Source organism: Passer montanus, unplaced genomic scaffold, assembly GCF_014805655.1.
Source record: "Passer montanus isolate IOZ18808 unplaced genomic scaffold, ASM1480565v1 scaffold16, whole genome shotgun sequence".
In the NCBI taxonomy this organism is placed as follows: Eukaryota; Metazoa; Chordata; class Aves; order Passeriformes; family Passeridae; genus Passer; species Passer montanus.
Genome location: NW_024363160.1, coordinates 11,035,333 through 11,055,667, shown reverse-complemented (window position 1 = coordinate 11,055,667; position 20,335 = coordinate 11,035,333). Strand labels below are relative to the sequence as shown.

Sequence of the window (20,335 nt, the reverse complement as noted above, 5' to 3'; positions counted from 1 at the left end):
GACTTGGAAAACAGGAAATCAAACTTCCTGCTCCAGTTCAATTTTTGTGGGGCAAATTACTGAGTGATAATGAGGCTGGCCCAAGATAAATACTTCTGTCAGACAACAGATTTAAATCATGCAGGCATTACCAGACAGCTTTCTACTAAGAAAACTGCAGTGTACGCTATGGCATTTATTTATAAGATGACTGGGGGCTGGTATTTCATTTGTTGTTTGCCTTGAACAGAATGAATTCAAGGCGTTGTGTGGAACTTGTTTCACACAGACAAAAGCTGTAATCAATGAGGGGTGGAGAAGCGTGCAATCCCATCTTTTCAGATGTAGAAATGCCTTTTGCAATTATGAATTGTTCTTTTTTAAAATAAGAATTTTATTAAGCTGCTTTTGAATATTTAAATAACGTGTACATTTTATGGGAGCAGAGATGACACTTTAGTGCCAGGGAGCTTTATATAAAATGATTTTCTAATGAGTCCTAATCTAGTTCAGAATTTTCTACAAAACCTTTATTTTTCATGCTGATTTCAGTATCATGCCCCCATCCAGGCAAATGGAACTCTGTTGATGTACCACATTACCCTAAAATGAGAGGAAATTGTACTTAATCAGGATGCTTTGACATTTTTCCTGCTGCATTTCTTGGTTATACTGTTGTCATAATCCAAACTCTGGATGGTGGTCTGCTTCTAGTGCTAACCTCAGGGTTAGCACTAGAAATCTCACTCAACTTTTTGTTCATATTTCTGGCTTTAGTGCAGTGTAAACCTCCTCAATCCTTAATTCATAACTTGCTTAAAATGAGTTTGAATGATGTAGTATTTGGGCAATGCTCTGTTGCCTCTGCTGACATCCTTACCTTTTAGGTGCAGTGTAGTCACAGTCCTTGGGCCAAACTATGCTTTCAATTACATCTTTCAAGTAAACTGCTTCATATAAGTAACATTTTTAAAAGCATTTAATTTTTTTTTTTTTTACTTTAAAGAAGGAGACTGGAAGATAACTGTAGTCACTGGGGATTTTGAAACAGCTGGCACAACAGCAACAGTATTCCTTTATGCTTATGGAGAAAACAAAGCTTCTGGCCCTATTATTTTGGGATCTGGGAAACAGCAGCTGTTTAATCCCAAGAGTGAAGATACATTTAAGGTACAGTATGGCTGGTATATGAACACTGGAGAATTCAAAACAAATGCAAAGCAGCTTTTCTCAAAACTAGATAATAGAGGTAATAAAAAAGACTCAAATAAACATGCAAGGATGATTAAGTATTTCTGAGGGAGCTGCTGACTTTTACAACTCTAAGTTTTGAATCAGGCAATGTGTTCACAACTGCATGGGGCAGACATGTCTTTCAGAATCTGCTTCCTACTTGCATCTTCTTGATGTGCCAGTTTACACTACATGCTCATTTGAAGAAGTAAAAAAAACCTTTTTTTGCATTTTTGTATTAAGATAGTCTTGGTTATGGTTTGTGTTCCATATCCATCTTTGGAAAGGTCAACTGTATATTCTTCCACAATCTTACAATCTTCCTCAGACTTCCACTGAAGCCTACTCTTGTGTGAACTTTTTATTGGAGAAAGTAAGAAGGAAAGGGGATGAAGGGTGGCTAGAAACTAGAGGTAAATCACATAGTTTAAGTTAACTCATATGATTTAAACTAGTGTTGTCCTGTTCCTCCAAGCAAATGGAAATATTTCTCTCTACTGACAAAAAAGTCTCTGTGATGTGCTTCAGAAATGTGGCATTTCTCAGGACTTCTACAAGATCCTGTGATTCCTGCCATTTTCTCTACTTCATGCAGTTCCTTGGTCAGGACTGTACCTGTTGCAGTAGTTAAATCTGCGATATGTCACTTAGGTTTAAATAATTCATGCATAATAAACAGATGATGGGGAATCAGTGACAGATGGGACAGAAAATATCTTTTGATATCAAAATCAGCCAGATAGAAACTTTCTAGCATAGTTTTTTAAAAAGAAACTGTTAATTGATAAAAGGTGCTGGAAGAGATCAGCATAATATAATGGAAACAAATAAAACACAGTCATGCCTCACAAAAACAATCAAAATACCATACAGTTTCAAAATCCCTGTAGTCACACTTACAACCATAAGAATCACAGAGAAATGGCTCACAAAAACAGAATGGGACCAAAATGTATTTTATTGTCTTAATAAAATATCAAGTCTGATAGAAAGTATAGTTAACTGTGTAGTTACTTGAATTCTTAAAAGTATACAATGAATATTCAGTAAAGTTAAAAGTAATGAAAAAAGAAAGTTAATAAAACTTGAGTAAATCAGCTGGTGTTCCTTTATAGCCTCCTGAGATTTCATTCTAGAACTTAATTTTATTGTTGCTTCTATTGCTTTATAAAGCAAGTGTAACTTCATTAACCTTAGCTATCTCTGATTAAGGTCTGTGTAAATGAAATTAAAAACTGGCCAAAGTCCATTGTAATGCAGGTATAATGTAACAAGGCCATTACCTTAGAGATTTCCATATGATGGCAGTACATGAAATTCATTGAAGGTAATTTACAAATGTGTGATGGGGACAGTTCTTGTTTCTGACTGGAGTCCTGGGTTCTAGGTTTCCTCAAGACAGTCATATGTACTCTGCACAGCATTTTCTCTTGTGGCTTAGCAATTTTTCCTACCAGATGGGTATGTCAAGGATAAACAATATGGGAGCAGGAAAAAAAACAGAATTAAATTTGATGGATTTCCTTTTCTGCTCTGAATTGTCCCAATGTGTTCAAAGAAAATACTTCTGGGCTGTGGTTTTCTGCTTCTGTTACTATTCAGGCATAGTTTTTAGGGCATCATTTTTCTGTTGAGAGTCATTCCTTCTCCAGTAGAGGAATATCAATCTACCATAAGTTACAGCTTTCATCACAACTCTGATCTGTTTCCTGCATCTTCCTCTGGTGTCATCACAGTCCCTCAGTATTTCTCAGTATTTCAAAAATACTGATTTTGGCAGAACACTGGGTTGCTGAAGACACTGGAGCTTTAATTATATTGTAAATTATATTCTCTAGAGTCCAGTATTCTGCATCATCATTCTTTGAAACATGCCGAATTATCTCTCATGACTGTACACACTGTTTGATAAAGAAATTCTTTTAAAATATTCCTTTAAAGTTTGGTCATGCTAAATATTCCCTTCTGTGTCAAAGAGAACTAAGCATAAGACTGTAAGCCTATTATCTTCTGTAAAAACCAGCTGCAATCTCTCAATTTTTATTACTTCCATACATAATAATTCCATACCTTCGGGTACAAGTTCTGCTGTTCTAGTAATAATGAAACCAGTAAAAACACTGACTGGTTCAGTAGATCTGCTTTCAAAATACTGCTTGCCTTAGTGTTAGTGGCAGGATCTAGCATTTGCCTAACAAGGCTTTTTCCATGATTTGCTTTGTGAATTTGCTTCATAATCCCCTCTTCATTCTCTTTAGGGTGGTGTTGGTCTTAAGAATCTCAAAACATTGTCAATTAAAAAAAATAACACTAAACTACTAGAAGTGCTGAAATTTTCCTAAGAACTATTCAAAATCTTCAGTTTAACCTTAGATTATATTTTGGGGTTGGTGGCTGTCTTTGTAAGGAAGGTAGCTGTTCCATGTTTGCAAGTACAGAACATGAAGTATGCATGATATTTTAGGAGCATTGGAAACTGAAATCCATCCCTGGTGTGATTTTTGCTGCATGAGCTCATTTTTATAACTTTTAAAGCTGGTGCCACATCCATTTGCATGATTTAGAGCTTGTTCATCCACATAAACAATCCTTTAAACGCTCTATGGTCTAGGGCAAATACCAGAAAGTAATATAGGGAGAAAAAAAGCAGGGCTTATATAATACTTGAAGAGATACTTAATACCATAAAACTTAATAAATAGTGCTCCTATGATGAGACTGTTAAAGAGTTAAATACAGCCATTTTCCTTCCACTTCCACTTTACTTTCTTTATTAAGAGTTGTGTTCATCAAGTGCACCTTCATGCTGTACTGTGTCTCAAGAATGTGCTACACTTAAAACTTGATCTGCTGTTTTTAATTTTGTTTTCCTCCTGTTTGAATAAAGTTATCAGACATTTTAAATAACCTGTACATAAATAATTAAAACTCCTTCCTTTAGAATCAGCCCTACAGACTCTAAGAATCAGTTGTGTTTCACTGTGAGTCTTTCATTCCTGTACTCTGGATCCATAGTCATTATTTCAGCAGTCAAAACTGAGATCTCCACAGTAAAATGAGAAGCAGTGAGAAGAAAACTAAATGTTTCAAAAATAGGTTGAAACAAATCCATTTTCATGCTTTTGCTCGTGATGTTGAAATAAAAGAGGCTGAAATGAGCTCAGTTAGAATCCTTCCAGAGTGGGAAGGTTGCAAAAGAGAACACAAGCACTAATGTAGCTATCCACACTCTTTACCATGGGACTGACAATGCCTAAAAGCTGGTCATTGCTTGTGTCCTGTTATTTTCCAGCTGTCCCTGCTTTTCATAGTGACCATTTAGGTCCAGAAACAGTTGAATAAAACTTAGAGAAGCCCAGGCTTTATTCAGATCTGCTTAAGGCAGCATAAAACAGTCATACCCATGACTGTTACTCACTTGAAACTGTCACTGTCTGTGAAATGCATAAGATAACAAGATGAACCTCATCCCTTACTGAGATAAAAGGAAGAAGTATGTAAAATTATCTTAATCAGCTACAGGCTGAGCATTAAACAAAATTTACCTTGTTCTAGAAACAACACAGGATTGTAAAGAGCTCACAAAAAATCTTGGAGAAAAGCAAGCTCATCTCATCTTCAAGAAATGGAAGTGGGGAATGTGGTGTTACTTGTTCAGTAATTAAGCAGTGTGTACTGCAGTATCAAGTGTGTCTATATACACATATATATGAATATTTGTACTTGCTGTTGGCATAATTTGATTAACCCCATAGTAAAAGTGAAGTTCTTCCAGAGCTTGAGTGCCCTGGAAAAGAAAGTGTTTTAACAGTCACTATGCAATGAGCAGTATTGGTTTAACTAATCTGTTTTTGTGACCAAAGCAAGAATGAAGTAGGAAAAAATAATGCTGATCTTTGTGTGGCCTTTAATCCTCTTCCTTACATGTCTGTATCCACCCTTTTTCATGGTACTGTTATGTTTCTGTGTGAGCACCTGTGACATATTCTAATTCTTGAGTTAGTGTGTAACTGTGCCAAGTTTTTCAGGCACAATTAACAAATTGGCTGAATTCAGACATCTGGAAAAAGCAATCAGCATGCGTGGACCCTTTGTACTGTACTGGTATAATAGTTATTGCATTTTTGGCAACAGTTATTAGCTGCATGTTCACAATTAAAAATTATCATCTACTTCCAAAGATTTTTCTATTATATGCTGATGCTGTGGAAGTTTAATGCAACCAATGAGTCTTCTTTCTTTTGGGAATCCAACTGCTGTACATGACTTCTCTGAAATTCTGTTAATGAAGTAGCCTTACATGAAATTAATAATGGTCTGTCAAGGACATTCTCTGGTGGGTGTGTTAGACATTACGATTTTGGTGCAGCTGCCTCTGAAGTGTTGATTTATCCAAATAATTTTCATACTAGCCTGAGTTTATCTCAAAGAGATTGCAGGATACTCTCTGCACAACAGGAAAACAGTGATATTATTTTTGCTTATTTTAGTAAAGAGAAGAGAAAATGAGTAATTTAATGTATTTTTTCCATCCTTTTATTAAAGTATCTTTCCACTGAACCTTTTCTTGTTCCGACAAAGAACTTCACTTTTCACTTAGTTAAACATCTTAAGTACATGAAGATAGGTCATACCAACTCCATTCAAAATATCACAGGTATGCTAGGGACCAAAAAGTGTATTTGCATAGTTCATTTAGAAATGGAATTAAAATTTAGTCCTTGCATCCTCTTTAGGTAGAATTTCTTGCTGATAAACCTGGATTTCAATTATGCTTAGAGACAAATTGTAAAATATGAGCTTTGTTAAGCTTCAATTTCAAAAAGGCCAAGTTGTCTAACATATGATTTAATGAAAATGTTCCCATTGTCTATGGTAAGAAGATTATTTATTCCTATAAATAGTACCAATGAGCAAAGTATATAGGTGTATTGTATAGCAGGTCAGTCTAGTTTAACTGCTTGAAAAAATTTAGAATATGACTAAATCAAAGATGCTGTGTGTGAAAACATGGCCTTTTGAAAGTGGTGGACAGTTTTTTCAATAATTTATACTGGTACTTGTACCATGATATATGATGTGAAAGTGAAGAAAAATCCTACAAAGACAACAGAATTACCACTGCCATTGTAGTAACAATGATATTTTTAAGCTTATTAAGTGCTGGCAGACTGTCACATAAGCAAGGTCTATATGAAGCCCATCCCCTGTAGAATTTATTACAGGACTTAACACAAACTGGTTAATGCATCAGGAGTTCCACAATCAACCAACAAGTTAACTGTAGATGATGGCTCAGGTGTTTTGTAAAATCTTCTCCTGGGAAGAGGTTGGCATTTGTAGAAGATTTCTCTAAAAGGTCATCCCTAAGAAGGTCACCATACCTGATGTTTTTGGGGTCTAGATCCCTTTAACTCAATCTGTGTTTCCACTCACTTGTTTGTCACCTCTGCAGTTTAGGTTTTATATTCTACAGGTAGCTGATGTAAACCATGTCATAATGGAATTTGAATTTCCCTCCATGTCCAAACTCTAATACATCATTACAATTAATAATTTTTGATATCTCAATTGAATTTTAGAGAAGTAGCAACTAATACAAAATTAACAGAACATTTTAGAAAAAAATACAGAATTTTGGAGCTGTACCTTTTTCTTAGAATCTCAAAATTTATGAAGAGAGATTTGCAATGTCCCTGTAAGAGACATGTAAATGTTGTCCTTATATAGTTGAGAAAGTGGAGCAAAATGGGCTTGTGAATTTTGTAGTTCCTCAGGAAGCCTAAAGCAAATCCAGGAATAGAATCTAGCTGCCTGATTTTCAGAGTGATGCTTTAGCCCTGGAACTCATCCTTTCCTCTTTGGACATTTATTACAGGCCTATCAGAATGGCTGTTTCCATATAAAAAGGAATGTTACTTTTGCAGCTTTAGTGCTGGAACATCATAGAGCCACTAAACTGCAGTTTTTGTAAGCACCTTGTTAGCAAGGGCGACAAAGTCAACTTTGTTCTACAACTTTTTACAGAATGTTCTGGCTGTGAAAGGAGATTTCTAAATGCCAGGTTGTGTTTAAGTCATGCAGAAGTTCAAGGCAATTTATTCAACATGGGAAAGGAAGAAGCAACCTCAAGACAATGTTTATATTGTCAAAAGAATATCATTAGCTCTACTGTGTTATGAGAATATTTTCCTCTGCATTTCACTGCAAGAGCAAATTTTGACATGCATTTGACGGGATTCCAATTGACAAAAAATAACATGTTAGTAAGTCAATACCACTGAGAAACCAATGTGATATCTGATCTGACATCAAGATGAATTGTTCCAAGCCCCAAATATGCAACTGGTACTGAAAATAAATTTCTAATTGTATTATGTGTCTTTCAGAACATCATATACAATTGATTTCCCCTCTGCCATTGCCTAATTTCCACCTAACAATAAATATGACTTTTCTCCCTCAAGGTTACTAATAAACAATTATTCAGAAAAATGATATTATGCAAAAATTATAGGCATATTACTAAGCCTGTTATCAAATAAGCAGTGTTCTGTATTTTGAATTATTTTTGAGTCTTTTCAGACTCAGAAATATGCCATTACCTGTAAGTACAGCATAGTTTACCATACAAAACCTCTTATTTTGTAAGTCAAGTAGACAAGAATGCTTGATGTTGTTTCTTCCTTTAGCTGAAAGCAAGCAAATATATTTGACTTGAAACTTTGGACAAATTCCCCTTTAGCACGTGATCATAGCTTTCTTACTTTGGTTATGTCATAACTGCTTTTAGAGTGTGAATGTTAGGGAGGGATAGGAAGTATAGAAGGACACAAGGACATATATATTTAGAGACGCTGAACAGGACTTGAACAAATCTAATTGAACTAGTTGCAACTAGATACATCTTCTGGAGAAACTTAAAGGCCTGGACAGAGGTTCCTGTTCTCTACCTTGAAACTTCATTTGATTAGGTTTGATGGATTGCTCTCTTGGTTATCCAGTAGCAGGAAGTCCCTGCATGCTGATATGGTGATGAATGGGCTTCACAATTTTACTCTCCTTTTTCAAATTGCCTTTTTTTCCTTTCCTTTCACCCCACCATTTTCTGGTCAGCTCTCCTACATGTGTTTATTTTTGTGATATTTTCTCTGGTTGTATCAGGGATCTGACTAAAATCACCTATTGTGCAGCTGGCAGGTTGAGGGCAGTGATTCTGTCCCTCTACTCTGCTTTTGTGGGACCCCACCTGAAGTGCTGCATGCAGCTCTAGGGCCTCCAGCATAAGAAGGAAATGGATCTGCTGGAGCACAGCAGGAGGAAAGCAACCAGAAGGACATGTTCATGATCTTTGCATGGGAATTCACCTGGAAACATATCTCACATCTTAGACCTCCTTCTGGAACAACAACAACAACAACAAAAAATCCACTTTAGCATAATATGATAAATCAATATGATTTAAGAAGTTTTAGCTTCACTTTTGAGCCAACTCATATAATTCATACTAAAACTCATATATATATGTATATAAAATAGATAAGCAAGATTTGCTTTATGAGTGTTTTTGTTTTCTTCGTAGACAAATGACTGATTAGCTGCTTCAGAAATTGAAATGGGCTCTTTAATAGAGTTTCCTGGTCCTGACCAAGAATCATAGTAATGATTATTGCATACAATAATCTACGATGGCTGTGATGCTTCTCTTTTAGCAGGGATTAAGCCAGAATTTAATCATGGACATAAGATCACTAGGAATAAGTGGTTTATTTCCAAAATTTTCCTTTAACACTTCTGATCCACAAATAGCAGCCAGTGCCTGTGTCTCAGGAGAGCACCACCTTTGTTGTTCACCAATACCATACTCTACCGAGTTTGCAATAAAGGTTGAGAGTTTTCATATAATTTTATACTTATTTTCAAGGTAACCTTAGTCCCTTGCCCAGGGACTAAGAGAGGTCCTGCAGAGGTCTCTGTTTTGCAGCTGGGTGACATTTATTAGGGCAACTTAGCCTATGTCCTGGCTACATTTGTGGCTAGTGTCAGACTGCTTTTTATATCTGTTGTTGTAATTCCACTGAGAGCATTAAGAGTATATCTTTGAGGTACATGGTTTTATTGCATTAAGGCTATAATTGTATCTTCAGCTGGCACATCTTACTTTAACATACTGTTTTAATATAGCAAAACCTACTACAATGGTCATAAGTAAGACTCTGTTCAGACTTTTTACTACTAGCATACATGTCATGCCCTCAGCCTATGAGAGCGAGTTGTGCCAGGCTTGCCTCAGGGATGTTTGTTTCCTTTTTATCCTTTTTGTTTTGATGTGAAATAGTACAAAATTGCTATAATAGTAAAGGAAACAACTCTTTTTTGTTCTTTTTTACTTGGTGATTTTCTTCCCAATTACCATGACCTTTCAAACACAACACTGATAAAAATGTTTAAAAAAAAAATGGTTGAAAGTGGTTAACCCTGCTTTTGTGCTTCGATTCCTGCCATCAGAATTGTCCAAAATACTTCTGCAACTCAAAACATAGCGGCTCTTATTTCAAGGCTGCAATATTCAATGCGACATAGCCATGTTTTATTGTTTACATTTGCTGCAGTGTAGCATCAGCACTTACAGAAACAGTTAACCCTGGCACCAGAGCACATAAAACAGAAGTCAATGAGAAAAGTAGCAGACTGATAAGTGGTAGGAATAGATAATAGGGCTCTGCTGATGGTGACTGTATGGACTTGTATGATTTGGTGTAGCAATGACTGAACTTAGTTCTGCTTGTTAAAGGATTTGTCTAGGAATAGAGATTTACATTTACAACACTAGAAAATGGATTCCTTGAAGAGGTCTAGAAACAGACTGCATTCTCTGAACCCTTTACTCACTTTAAATAATGTGGTACTGAAGTCAATAAAATTGCACTTCCAGACTACTCCACATGTTTTCACTCTTTGTCTCTGGGATTCATTTTATATTAAGGCTTAGTTTTCGAACAAAACTTATTACTCTTGGCTATGTTAGCTGCACATTTAGCTTGCATGCCCAGTATAAGAAGGATGGCTAAAGACAACAGTGTAATTTGTTATTAAAATCTGAATTTTTTTAAATTTTTTTTTTTTTACAGATTAATCTCAGAGATCTTGGACAACTATATAAAATCCGCATTGGCCATGACAACACTGGAAATGATCCCAGCTGGTACCTGGAGGAAGTCAGACTTGAAAGAGTAGTCCCTGTTTCTGCTGAAGAGATTTGTCTCCCCATAGAGAGCTGGCTTTCTGAAGACAAGGATGAAGGTGATACATGGAGAGAAGTGGCCATAAGAAACCCTGCAGAGGAGCTTTTACCATGTACGTGCTCAATATTTTACATCATGTGTTCACTAACCCTATCCTGTGAGTATTGACAGCTTTTCATGTTTCCTCCAGGGCAACAAAAGCCCTCCTGCCCAAAAGCCAGTGTAACCATGAAGAAATCCCTTCCAGACACTTTCTAGCTCCAGGAGAGGGAAGTGATCCCTTAACCTCGTTAACCTTTCCTTCCCAAAATCAGAATACCCTGTGGCCAGGGTATCTTACCCTATAAAATGTTTGATTTCTCAGAGTGCTCATGCATCATTGGTAAATACTGCTCTTTAGAGAAAGACATCAGGTAGGAAATCAAGGTATGTAATGTCATGTGATATCCAGTTCCATTTAGCAGGTTTGAGATCATCCTTTCTTGTCCTGCATAAAACATACTTTGCAAGAAATCCATGATCTGAATCATCACACACGCATTTTTCAAATCAGGCTTGAGCCACAGCCATTCACATAGAAATTGTTAACTGCAGTATGACACTTTGGAACTTCAAAGTTTATGACAGCTCTGATGCACTTTATTCTCTTCAAGTGAAGTGGGAAACAGCCCATCATATAAAGTTATTATTTTAAAAGTCCTGGGCCTTTACAGAAGAATATGGATTCAGTATAATCACTATGTGTGGGGTTTTTTTTAATAGATTCTCTTTACATTAATAGAATGAGAACAATGCAGCTGATGGCAAATAATGTCTGACAGTGATAGGTCTTACATAGGTGATATCATTTAGTAAAGAGGATTCAAGCTGATGCAGTGAGTTTTGTAAGGTGTCTGGGATTCAACATAAAAGAGATCACAATGTATTTAATGACAATTAAATAAGTTCAGAAGAAAATATCACAGAAGTGAAAACCCTTAAGTCAAAATAATTTAATTCTCTGAAAAAAATATTAAGAATATGATGTGTGAATGTTTTGTTGCAGAGGGCAGATGATGTTGAAAAACATGTATGAGCCAGCTCACATTTCAGCTTTGCTCTTTTTTGGCTTTTTTTTTTCAGAATAGTTATTAAATTCAGTTGGAGATTTCAAAAAATGGGACTGATCAGGATGAACCAAGTCTTATGATCACTGACATGTACCACAGTACTATATGCCACTCAACAATGACATATATGTCATTTACTGGTGCAATAGTGCAGAAGCCAATTAATTTGTACAAACAATCAATTCAGCATTAATAATTCAAATCTTCATGCAGTATGAAAAATCTATTAATAGAAAAGTACTAATGTTCTGGTCAATGCTCTCTCTATATATATTTATATTTGAAAAATCAAGTCAGTTCTATCAAATGATGGAAATATCTTTAAAACAGCACATTTATATAGTCTTTAATCATTTTATTACTGCACATTTCCTTGTATTTGCAGGAACACTATTAAAATATGTGTTTCAAGTATGTAAGAAAATACACATTTCCAAAAGAACTTGGAAATTTCTCAAAAATTTAAGTTTTACTAATTAGTTATTGATTTTAGGAACATTTAAATTGAACATCAATACAAACTCAGCAAGGAGTCCAAAGGATTTCCTATTTATTTTCTCAAGAACAAGAAAATGAAACACTATCCATTTTCATTTCCCATTTAAAAGCTAATTGCTTACAAGGACTGAGCAAACCACATCAAGTCACTTTCTCCAGCAGAAGAAACTACATGCTGGCAATTACTTAATGAGGATTTGATATGATTTAGGAGTTTGTATTCTGTACTTTCAATTTAATCTGTGATCTAGTGATAACAGATTTGCTTAAGTATAAAAGTCATGTGCTCGAGACTTTAAACAACGCAAACAAATGTAAACTAAGCACAGAAGGCATTGCTCTTGTAATTGCTGTTCTTAAACACTTACCTCATTGCTCAGCTTCCCTCTCAGAAGAAGTGGTAATTTTTCCTCATTCTTTTTCTCCCTTTCCCCAGCTGAAGTTTTCTATGCAGCCAATACGGACCCAAAGCCTTGGAACGGTTTTTTGACTCCTTGGCTTCATTTTTTTCCTGGCATCTTGCCTTAAAATCTGAATTTATTTCCTGAATTTGTTAGCTTTTCTTTATCTTCCTCTCTGAACTTGCTTCTTTTCCATTCAGATTTCTCACCTTGACAGCCCTTCTCAGTTTTTCTCACTGTTCTTCAGCCAGTTCAGAAAACTGACACTAATCTGGTCTCCTACTCCAAGTATTGATTTCAGTGCTTTGTCAATCTCTCTATCACACCAGTCTCAACTTCCATTTTTAACTCAGGTTTCTTGTCCCTCCAATGCAAGTCTGCCTTTTTCTTCCCTTTACTTATTTTTTCCACATTGTCAAAGCTTGTGGGTCCGTGGCTTCTTTTTCTCTTCCTATTACATCTTCTCTTTTGTTTTTCTATCTTGGGATCTAGAAAACACCTGCTTTGTCTTTGAAGTTGTCCCTGAATTCAGCATGCTGTTGTACTGTTGTTTTTGGTTGTTTGTTTGGGTTTTTTTTTTTGTCTTTGAAGTTGTCCCTGAATTCAGCAATTCAGCATGCTGTTGTACTGTTTGTTTGGGTTTTTTTTTTGGTTTTTTTTTTTTTGTTTGTTTGTTTTTTTTTCTGTTATTCTTCTATGCAGTTTGTGGGGTTTTTTTTCTCCTTTCTAGCAGTTCCAGATACATTTTAGTTTACCAAATTTTACAAGCATTGGATTTTTCACTTGTTGATCTTTAGATATGATTTCATCCCCTTGTTATACTGTGATGCACAAAATAAAAGTTATTCAATTATTTTCTAAATGATAGGTATTGAAAATTAGTAATCATGCCCCGAGCTGGGTAAATCTTAAAATAAATCACTCAATGACAATAAGATCGAAGACTTTGAATGCTTTTGACTTAGCTTTATGGCACGGGAATATTAGGGGAATCAGACCAGAGGTGGCAGCTCAGTGAGGCTGCCACGGCTGCATGGCCCCAGGTCCAACCAGCAGCAAGGCCCAGCACATCCCAGTCAGCACCCACAGAGAGCACAGGTATGTACCACACATCAAGGCCAGCTGCACAGGTCACCCAGACACGCAGAGCAGTCACACAAACACAGCACCAGCAGCCTCTCCCTGCCCCACTCTGGCTGAGCAGGACAGATGTCCAAGAGCAGGACTGTGTATGTGTACAGGTGTGTACAAGGTAGATCCAACAGCTGGGCTCACACACTCTGTCTAATCCCCAGTTGCTCCTGGATCCCAGTCTCTCCACTTGATGGTGAATGGACATATGAGCCCCTGAGGTTGCAACTCTGCTCCAGCTTCTGGTACAGGCCATTTCCCTCATGCCCAGCCCAGCAGGTCTCGCCCCTAAAGATACCCACACCTCAGGGTGTCTCTGGCAGCTGAGCGGGACTCCCATGGTCCCTCCAACACCTGGCTGCTCCTGTGGTCTTGCACTCAGAGACATGGGCCTCTGACCCCTGGTCCCACTCCACTCACTGACAGTTTTATTCCCTTCAGTCTTTCCAGCTGTTGCCATGCAGGACTCCAAGTCCAGTTGCTGGTACTTGGACTCCCTACCCACACATGCACACACACAGACAACAGATGTGATCTATTTTCTAACACCATTTCCTCCCCAGGTCACCTTGATCCATCTATTTCCCTGCCTTTAGTTGCTCTCCTAAATGTCTTACAAGTCCTCTGCAATCACAAAATCCTCTTCTCTTCTGCCCTATATTGCATCTGACACCCTTGGGGCATCAAACCCCATATCATAAGTATGATAGATCCTCCAAATTGTCTCATCGTGGTGGGTTTTATGCCCAGACTGAGACTCCTGGGACACTGCTGCAGGGGCTGGCAGAGTGTCCCCTTTCCCTAAGTGTCTGTGGGTTCCCACCTGCCCTTGTGCACCTGTGATTGTGGAGATGGACTGGTGGTTCTTGTGATGGGTTTTGGAGAAGCCAGAGCAGGGTGTTACCTGGACTGTCCCCTGCCTGTATTCCTCTGTCCATGTGCAGACCTTTATCACAGATCCTAACATGGATTGTCTTCAGATATGGATGAACTTTTGTTCCAAAGGGGTACCTGATGCAAGAGATATTGAATGTTCTTACTGCCATGTTTATGTGAACACAAATGTCAAATGAGGATATAAATGGGTAAATGTGTCCTGTTCTTGTTCACATATTCAAAGGTATAACTGTACTGAAATGAGATAAAAGACAAATACTGAGACTGAGGCAGGAAAAATTCCAGCTCCAAAGATTTAGTATTCTTTTCCACTTGGAGAAGTGTGCAGACAAATACAGAAGGGTTAGAAGGTGGCCACTGACCGGAATAGTGCAAAATATGACCAAAGCAAATAGTAATAACACAAGTGTTGTCTCTACAAAATTTTTATCTCTGTTTTATCATTCAGGGAGCACCAACTACATAAGTAAATAGTCAAGCTTCTTTATTGCAAAATTCATTAGCAAGTGTGTTTTTTCAAAGCTGATAATTTTCTTGCATGTCATGAGGAATATATATATTTTTAGACTATTGCTCCAAATATTACTAGCGGAGGGAAATATTACTAGCGGAGAGCAGTTAGTGGAGATTAGAGTGACAGTTATAACTCTAACTGAAACGTCCTAACCTGATATTGCTTTTGTATTTGTGTCTTCAAAATTGCACCACTTTAGGGGAAGATAGTCCCTATTAACCAGTACCAGCCATTAAGAATTTGTTCTCTTTTAGCCTTAATGCTGCACTAACCTGTATCTTTACCCTTCTGTCATGGCAAAATGCCAAACACCCTTTATGAAAGCCAAGTGGTAAACACCAAGTGACAAAAACAGAGATTCAACCTTGCTGTTTGACAGATTGAGCTAAAATGACCATTTCATTCAAGCAGGCATGTCATATGGAAAAAAGGCAAAACCTGGAGCAATGCTGTGCAATGGTGTTCTGGGATCTTGGTAAGCCAGCATAAAGAGAGGACTGAATAGAAACAGTTGGACAATTTTAATGTTGTGTGTCATTTAAAATCTCTCCAGGTTTTGTGCTCTTTGGCCAGCGTGTCTGTTTACACTGGCAGCCTGGTGGGAGTGAATTTGCTCAGTGAAGCACTCAGTGCTAAAATCCCACTTAGTTAAGTGTCCGATGTGCTCTTTATGGGAGTCTAGAGGGAAGTTACTTCAGGCTTGTTCTAGTCTGTTCCCTCAGACTGACTGCCAGTTTGTGTCAAGATTGTTGTCATTGTGTTCCTGGAATGTATTATCTGGCGTAGTTTCATCCAAAAAGGACCTAGTTCTTTGCTCTAAAACTACTCCATGCTGCACACCAGAAAGAAGGAAGTAGAGCCAGCCAGGGGATTCAGCAGTGTTGTAAGCAAACCACTGTCATTAGGCACAGACAGCTGTGGATCTTCAATTCATTTGCTCCTAGCCAGAATTCTTAAATAATTACTGTATTTTTAGTGGAATTACTTTGAAAAGACCTGACAATGCAACAGCAGTTTGTACCAAAAGAAAGAGACCAAAGTTTCTGCCGTGAAAACCCTCATTTTCAGATTCTCAATAATAAATTCTTCTTTAATTCTATTAGGTTTGTTTTCTTCTCCCAAAATATATCAACATATTAACTTAGTCTTTAGCATGAAGCAACTGGAGGTATTTGTTTACTATTTATATTTTTCCAAAGGCAAGTGTCATAAGTCACTGAGTTCTGTACATTACTTCTTCAAAAGGAATTGATAATTATATACTGTGTCTGCAAACTGGGGCCAAACTATCTCTTGTCATTGGTGAAGGCTCAGGTATATACAAAATTTCTGTATAGGAAACCCTGATTCAGATGCCCAAAATGGGAAATCTGGAAAAAAAGTGTTCCCTAACTCACATTCTATTACCCTTAGTACGCCCGTAGGTTACCTCTTCTTCATAACCAGAAAAACTTCCTTTCTCCTCTTTTGTTCAAGGTAGTTCACTTCTTATGTTATCAATAGATGCCAGAAGCTGGAGTTGGGAATTTAAAAAACTCCTGAAGCCTCATGATAGTATCTCAAGAGACAGCATTTTTATAGGCTGAGTGACAGGAAATTTGGTACTAGTACACTTGGCTGCTCATATGTATGACTCTACAGTACTTTTTACATATTTGGTTCTGTCATTTTTTACCACAGTTATTATACTACTTTAAAGTAGTATAAAGTATAAAAAATAAAGTTTTTCTAGAAACTCCTCACCTCTGTCTGAATACACTCTTGTTCTCTTTTTCATCTGCTTCATCCATGTATCCATGTCACAGATTTTTCTGTTTGGTTTCTAGAGCTTATCTAAGGTTACTCTGTGAGCAATTTGAAGATTTCGATCACTTATTTTCTGAAAGATTTTTTTTTTTACTGAGTGCTAGCTGAGATTTTTTTTCCTACTATTCTGTATTAATTAATCCTCTTATATCCTTTATCACAGTTACTGTGTTTTCCAAGACATTTCTTCTATTACTTTGATGTTCTCCGCATTGGACAGATGCCTAGGTGTGAGTCTCACAGGTCCCTCTCAGTGCTGAAACACTGTTTCCTGACTTCTGTTAAGTGGCTGTTTTTATGAAATAATTTTCAACTTTTTTTGTCTTTTTTTTTTTTTTGCCTATAGGTTTACCTCTCTCTGAGTGTTTTGTCACCGTAGTTTATAACTGGTGTAGTTTCACTGAATCAGTATATAATAAAATGAAATTACTACTACAGAATAGGGGATCAGGCTATACATTTCTAATTTTCAGAGTTTTGGGATGGCTTTTTGTTCCTGCAGTGAAGGAGGTCTCCATTGCAGATGGGCCTGCCATGGGGGCCTTAGAATAGGTTGGTTACTCAAAAGAAGTGAAAGCACAGTCTCAGAGGCTGAACACATTATCTAGGATTATTTCACTTTACTCTCACACAGAAAACTGTGTTTTGTGAGCAATATACAGAAAACTGCGAATGGAAAAAATTCACATATGGTGAGTCTTTTTTGTCTCAGCAGTACATTCGATGGGCAGGTTTGTTCTCCAGATTTGGTTGTATTGTCCCATCAAACAATTGTTGTACCTTGTTTTATGTGTTACAGAGTGGCATCATCACTTTTTTCTTTGCTTTAAGCAATCTAAAGATTGCTCAGGAGCCATTAGCACTAGCACCTTTTGTATCTGTTCTGCAATCTAGAGGAACTGCTTGATAAAACTTGAACAATTTGAATCCTCTCAGGCTGGTCTGTGCCTAGGTTTCCATTTGCACAGAAAAGGCTTAATGTCCACAATCTATTTAGTGAATGTTTTTTGGAATATGCAGGTGTTTCACTATAGTGGCCATGTTCACCATGTTCTAATTAGGTATGTGTGTTTTGGACAATATTTTCCTTGCTTCATTTTTTGTGTGATTCCTATGAAATGCATTATAACATATACTCAAGGGGTGCAAACATTCCTTTTATTATCCTAATATAATAGCCTGTATTGTAGTAGCCTATATTTGTAGAAAAAATTAAAGCACAAACTGGTCTTTTTTGTTAAAAAGATTCCTATATAAATAATGCAGATTGTGTAGCTTAAATAAATGTCAGACCTAGCATTTTACAGATGGTGAGGGATGTATAGATGCAAGAAACTGTGGAAAATATTTTCCAGTATTTTACATTTCAAGATGTGCATGCTGTCTACTTCAGACTGATTTATTTAGGCTGGTAGCAGAGGAAAGCTCTATTTAATGATTAGATCATTATCGTCTCTCTGGTTACCACAGAGATGCACAGTGCTACAAAATGTAGTACAATTTATTTATCTGTTAATATCTTTGTGTTTTGTTATAATTACCTCTTGTTCTCTTCTCCTTCCATAAAAAGACTTGTTGGTATTTTGTTTTTGTAAACATTTATTGTTAAACTTAAAAAAAAAAAACCCCACCATTGAATATGCTTTAAAATTGTGCTTATAGTTACTTAAATTTTTTATTTTTGATCATGGAAATTACTTGTAGTTGTAAGCAATACTAGTCTTTCTATGTAAACAATCATAACATAAACACTCTATACCCTTTCCTTTCCTCCCACAGATATTTTGCATTTTCAAAACCAAGAAACTAGAAAGTAAGAATGTAAAAATGTGGAGGAAACTTGAAGTCAATATGTCCCTTTTTTTACCACCTGCAGCATCTTGCTTCATGGGTAGTGCAGCCCTGTTATTAAAATTTCTGGTCACAGATTATTATAATTTTTAGGTTTTTTTACAGAAGTGTAAATTCTGTCCTTTCTCACTCCTAAAGATTTTGCCCCTTCATGATCAGCAAGGCTCTGCTTTTATGCATGTTTGTCTGTCATAGTTTGCTGCCACCCCTTATCCTCTGCCCTTTGGCCAGCTATGATTATATTAGCAGTTATGATATAAAATGTAATTTGGATATAAAGCTCAATTATGCTAATTATCAGGTCAATTTATCTTTGCTACTCACTATTCATATCTATAATTTGTTTTATCATGATTTTTTAATATTAAAGACCTTGAAACTAGTTTTTATAAGGCACTTCAAATTTTTGAAGATATATGTGTATTACTGAGATCATTTATACTTCACAAGCAGTGTTGGTACATTAATACAGGAATGTTAGAGCTGCAATGAGTACTTGGAATTACAGAAAATAATGAAATTGGTCAAGGAACACCACTTCCATTCACAGTCCCAGTCGTAATAGTCATAAAGAGTTGGAGACACAGTGTTTTCAGATAATTTTACGCAGATTGAAAGAAATACCCTAATTTGATTAAGTATAGAGTCTATCCAAACATTTCTCCTATCTTTTAATGTATGTGGTGATATTTTTCTCCCTCAAATATTTACAGTATTATTTTACTACTTGTTTATCTTCTCATCTGGGAATCTGGAGTAGCTGTTTTACAGTGATGGTGGACAACATGGTGTTTGAGTTTTATAAGCTGATTTGGAAACCAGTGAATAAAAAATGTATGGAAATGTCAGATAACAGTAGCTATCTGGTGGTTTAAGGGTAACAGTACTTCAACTAGTTTTTGTAGAGTATTGTCCAGTTTCAATACTTTACATTGTAACTGTAGATTTTTTATATATATACACATATATATTCTGTTTTATATATTATGTTATATTCTGGTTTGTTATATTCTGTTTTCATCTTCGTTCCTTCTTAAAAGGAACTAATTTTGTTTTCTAGGACTTCTATTACCTTTCTTCACTCCCAAGAACTGTTAAAATTACACATAAATGAAACAGTAATCTTCCCTGTGATCTACAAGGCAGCAGAAATGGCCAGCTGTGATTAGAATGGAAACACTGCATGGAAAAATTGCCATTAAAATGAAATCAGGAATTTTTCTTTTTTAAAGTTACAGAGAGAAAAACTGAAATGAAGCATAATAGTACATGATCACTGCAAAGAATTTTTAAAAAATAAATTGGCACATCTTGATAGTAATAAAAATAATATTAGTGTGGCATAGAATATCTTAATACAGTAATTCTAAATTATATTGCAGAATTCTTTGAAGATGTATATATTTTTTGTGTGTAAGACTTTGGTCTAGACTATAAGGGGAGGCTTTAGAAAGTTGTAAATATATTTTAACTGAGAGCTGTTTTTGGAAGACCAATCATTCACTAGTGACAGATGTAGAAACCTTCAAAAAGCAAGGTTCATTTTTTATAGGTGTGGGAGCTGTTCATCTACTGGCCCATCATTGTATGTGGGTCAAAAATCTAAAACCCCTTGGATTTGTGATTGTTATTCCTCTCTTAACAGATGAAACAAAGGTTAAAACCCCAAAT

At 36.3% G+C, this 20,335-nt stretch overlaps 1 protein-coding gene across 3 annotated transcripts in view; it reads left to right on the top strand.

Annotated features, from left to right (window-relative positions):
• Positions 1 to 20,335, top strand: part of RP1 (RP1 axonemal microtubule associated) — a 188,458-nt gene that overhangs the window by 80,315 nt on the left and 87,808 nt on the right. For all 3 annotated transcript variants that reach the window (XM_039703103.1, XM_039703102.1, XM_039703104.1), the window contains exons 25-26: positions 986 to 1,149; positions 10,344 to 10,569. In XM_039703103.1, the coding sequence (XP_039559037.1) occupies positions 986 to 1,149; positions 10,344 to 10,569 (390 nt within the window). The remainder of the gene's footprint in view (positions 1 to 985; positions 1,150 to 10,343; positions 10,570 to 20,335) is intronic.